The sequence below is a fragment of the Nannospalax galili genome, unplaced genomic scaffold, assembly GCF_000622305.1.
Source record: "Nannospalax galili isolate Female #2095 unplaced genomic scaffold, S.galili_v1.0 scaffold180, whole genome shotgun sequence".
Taxonomy (NCBI): Eukaryota; Metazoa; Chordata; class Mammalia; order Rodentia; family Spalacidae; genus Nannospalax; species Nannospalax galili.
Window position 1 is genome coordinate 4,205,942 of NW_008348199.1, and position 4,562 is coordinate 4,210,503.

At 51.5% G+C, this 4,562-nt stretch overlaps 1 protein-coding gene across 4 annotated transcripts in view; it reads right to left on the minus strand.

The window, feature by feature from the left end:
- Positions 1-3,767, minus strand: part of Srebf2 (sterol regulatory element binding transcription factor 2) — a 72,175-nt gene extending 68,408 nt beyond the window's left edge. For 3 of the 4 annotated variants that reach the window (XM_029569134.1, XM_029569133.1, XM_029569135.1), the window contains exon 1: positions 3,516-3,754. Coding sequence is in view for 2 of the 4 variants with exons in the window: in XM_029569135.1 (XP_029424995.1) it covers positions 3,516-3,603 (88 nt within the window). In the remaining 2 variants the exon portion in view is untranslated. Of the gene's footprint in view, positions 1-3,515 lie in introns of all 4 variants that reach the window. The other variant, XM_008844789.3, reaches the window with a different exon arrangement.
- Positions 3,768-4,562: the final 795 nt, after the last annotated feature.

Consider the following 4,562-nt stretch of genomic DNA (forward strand, 5'->3'; position numbering starts at 1 on the left):
AATAAAATATTTTTTAAATGTATAAAAAAATTTTTTTAAACCTGGAGATTTCACATAAAAATCCAGACTGGGGCATTTCTTTAAAAAGAAAGACATTGGCCGGGCGTGGTGATGCACGCCTTTAATCCCAGCACTCAGGAGGCAGAGGCAAGCAGATCACTGTGAGTTCAAGGCCAGCCTGGTCTACATAGTGAGTTGCAGGACAGCTGGGGCTACAGAGAGACCAAAAAAAAAAAAGGACAATGATTCTTCTTCCAAGAGGCCTCCCTGGACTACCTGATCTAAACTAGGCTATCCTATTATTTTTATGAAAATATTTTATTATGAAAATAAAATGGGGATGTATTATAGATACACACTCTGTATAACAGATGCTACACTCTGATATAGCCCATTTTATTTTCACAATGTTCTGGTACGATCACTTTCTTTTTTTTCTTCTTCTTCAGTACTGGGGACTGCACCCAGGGCTTCACACACACCAGGCAAGAGCTCCGCTACATCCCTAGCACTCTTTTTCATTTTTATTTTGAGGTGTGTGTGGGGGGCATCTCATTAAGCTGCTCAAGCTGGCCTTTAACTTGAGGCAGTCCTCTGTGACATCCTCAGTAGTAGCTGGGGTTAGTTACAGTTGTGTCCCACAAATGGCTAGCTTGTTCATTTATGTTGTTTTGCAGAGCTGGGTATTAAACCCAGAGCTTCACACATGCTAGGCAAACATCTGACTGCAAAGCTATAGTTCCAGCCCACTGATCACTTATTTTACTTTAAACTCTCTCCTCTGAGAGAGAAGAGGCCCTGTAGGGCTTGTGTGACAGTACCCTCAGTACTATGTCTGTTATGGGGATACTTAGAAGACACGCAAGAAAGGGGCTAGATGAGCGAACAGGCTGGTTTCTGTGGGCTCACAGCTAGAGGAAAGCATGATGAGATCTCTAGGTTGTACATATCCCTTTATCCCCATCATTACATACAAAAGTAAATATATTCATATAATCTCTTTCCTTCCTCATTTGACTGGCTCCCAGGAGCATCTGGGCTGGTCACCCCTGATCTGATCCAATACTGAAAACTGTATCTAATACAACTTAGTATCCTGTCCAGATAGTCATACAGATATTTCACAAACATGCCCTAGTGAAGGCAGGCATGGTGGTGAGCACCTTTAGGTGGATCTCTGTGAAATTGAGGCCAGCCTGGTCTACATAGTGAGTTCCAGGCCAGCTGGGGCTATAGGGAGACCATGTCTCAAAAAACCTAACAAAACAAGTATTTAGTAAGCATTCTCATTGTGCCAGGAACTGTTCTAGTGCAAAGAATTATGGGAAGAAAAGGAAAGGTTCTTGCCCTCACTGTAGTAACATGCCAGAGGGAGAAGAGGTGAATATTAAGGGATACTTCTATCTGTAGACCACTGGCCTTTAGTCTGGCCAACCAGTTCTTCAAGGGTCAAAGGCTAATTCCTTGGTGTGGACTTCCTGGTAAACCTGCCTTTACCAAGCTTCCGCAGTGACTTTCATTTAACTGCCCTATGCAAATACAAGCTGTTCACTCAGCATTACAGTCTGTCACTCACCCCATCTCCATGTGGTCATAAAATTCCATCCTTTCTATGCACCCCACTCCTGACAATTAAGACACCAAAGCCAATATTGAATTATTACTGCTCTTGAAGCCAGGGCCCCACACTTCCCAAACCTGGTGGGGGACCTGCAAAGCCACTGACTCACTGCTAGAGTTTCCAGGGTACACAATTTATGGAAATAAAGTTAGTATTAACCACTAGGTAATTTCACACACTGAAAATTAAGACAAAGGGGCTAGAAAGATGTCTTAGTGTTTAAGAGCATGGACTGCTCTTACAGAGAAACCAGGTTCAATTCCTAGCACCCACATGGCAGCTAACAGTGGTCTGTAACTCCAGTTCCAGGGGATCAGACACCCTCTTCTAACCTCTGCCGGCACTGCATGACACAGGTGCACTTACATGCAAGCAATACACTCATACACATAAAATAATTTCTTTTAAAAAATTAAAAAAAGAAAATTAAGACAAGGATCAATTATAAATAAGTACAAAACATATATGATCTCTTTTTATACCCTTGCTAGTACACAGTGAAGCCTACTTCCTACTGACTGTGGAACACTGGGTGAAGCCCTGGGCTGCAGTTTCATCTGTGAGATGACTAGAGTGACAATCATCTTTATCTGATTGTTCTGAGGACTGAGAGAAATGTGTGTGAGTGTGTAACACCCCAGTGCTCAAACAAGTCAGCTACTCTCCATAGGTTCCAAGAACTAACTCCTCCCATTTGTTAACCATCTTATATTTAGCAACACCGAGTGGAAGAATCTGGTTAAAAGTAGGACTTAATTACAGGGTCTTGTCACACGGTCTGGATGACCAAAATGAAAAGGACAAATGAAGGGGGGAAATACTATAAAAACAAGAGAAAAGAAAGAGGCGAACAGATCTTTTTCAGATAGCTGTTCCCACATTCATCTCTTCCTCCAAAAGAGAATGGTCTGTTTCTTCATCTGCAAAATGAGGATGCAATTATAATAGCTGCCTGCAGACTGCAGTGAGTGTTCAGATGTAAAAACACTTTGTAAAAGGAAAAGCACAATGCTCCTAAATCACTGCTTAAAAGTTCTGACTCAAGGTGAGTGACCTTAGACACCTCTTGAGAGGGAAAAATGGAGTAACATCTATTTTGCAAAACTGTTGTGAGGAATAATACACGGAGTAAAATTTAGAGCCTAGAACGTATGAAGGGCCCAACTATTGAGAATTATTACACTTCTAAAGCCTATTAACTGGACTTCAAATCCCCGAAGGTAGAGTGGAAAGGAACTAACAGAACTGAACTTTGTTAATCAATCAACATGATGACCATGGGGGCAAGTCTGGGACTCTCTTCAAATCTTGGTCGAAAAATGAGGCAAATGCAAGAGAGGATCCCTGGGCTCCGGGCTCTCTGCAGTCAAGGTGGCCGAGACAAAGGTCGCCCGCTGCCCAGCCAGTGCCCGGGAGCCACCATTCAGTCCCCGTTGCTCCCCTTGCAAAGCGACCGCAGGCACGCCCGGGTCTCCATCCCGGGAGAGGCGCTTGCAGCGCTGCCCGCTCCACCAGCAAGTTGCACCCGCAGCTGTTGCCCAAAGTTTTCCAGCGCGCCTGGAGCCCGGGCTGTCAGTCAATCCCGAGACAAGAGGAGTGGAGCGCCGAGCCCCGGAGCGCCGAGTGCCCGGGCCCAGTTCGGGAAACTCCGGAGCCCCGCCCGGCGGAGTTGACAGGTGCACAGCCGGACGCCCCGCTCCCTGCTCGGGCCACACCCGGCTTCCGCGGCCGAACGCCCCGGGACTCGTCCGGGAATCGTCCCGGGCCAGCCAGAAAGGCTGGGGACCGCGGGGCCGCGCCGGCCGGGGCTGCGGCGGGGTGGGCGCACGCGCACCCGCAAGCGCGCGCTGCTGTAACCCCTTCCTCCCCGCGCGTCCGCCCGCCCCGCGCTCACCGTCGATGTCCCCCAGGGTCAGCTCGTCGCCCAGCTCCGTGAGGGTCTCCATGGTCTCCAGACCGCCCAACTCGCCACTGTCGTCCATCGCCCAACTCGGCGCAGAGGCCCCGTGAGGGCCGGCTCAGGGAGACGCGGGGGCGGTGCCGCCGCTACCGCCCATGATACCCGACAGCCCCCACCCGGTACCGCCTCACCGGCCCGTGCCAGCTGCCGCCATGTTTGCGCGACGCCCGAGCTCCGCGCGGAAAGGGCGGGGCGGGATTCCCCCGCCCGGGCCCCGCCCCCGGGGCCCCGCCCCCACCGCGCATCCCCTTGTTTGTTGTCAATGGGACCAGGCAGGCGTCAGCCAATCGGCGCGCGGAGCGGCGCGTGGGGTGATGGCGCGTCATCGATCAGCAGCTCCGATTTGCATAGCAAGGCCCCGCCCCTCGCGGCCTTGGAGCCAGCAGGGAGAGCAACCTCCGGGTCCTCGGCCCCACCCTCGCGAGGTTTAAAGGGGCCGCAATTTCCTTTGGACCTGCTCCAGGAGCCACTACGTCATCAGTTCTGGGACGGAAGGGTTAACGCCCCGGTCCTGACGGTGCCGCGGTCCACCAGCATCCCGCAGAATGCAGGCCCAATACGTCATCGTCCCCTGGTGCCGGTCCGTCACCCTCGCCCTAGGTAGATCAGAGTTAGCATCCCTGACCGAACGTCCACAACTTATCACGCCTAAAAAGATGGAAGCTCACCGCTGAACCGGCCTGGACCGCCCCACCGCTGTCAGCATTTTGCACTTCTATGCCCTCCACCTGCTGGTGCCACGCACTTCCGCCATCGGCCCAGTACTGGGCACCTAACCATTCACGGTCTTACACAAGGGCAGGTTCACCGTGGCCTCCCGAAGTGGGAAGTTCTGCAGGCAGCCAGATGAGCCCCCACTCACTGGCTCCCCAACCACTCACCGGCTCAAGCACCCGAGCCCCCCCATCACAGGCTCCCACTCCAAACACCCAAGCCCCTCACGCACGGTCTTCCACCCCCGCAAGCGCCCCCCCCACCCCC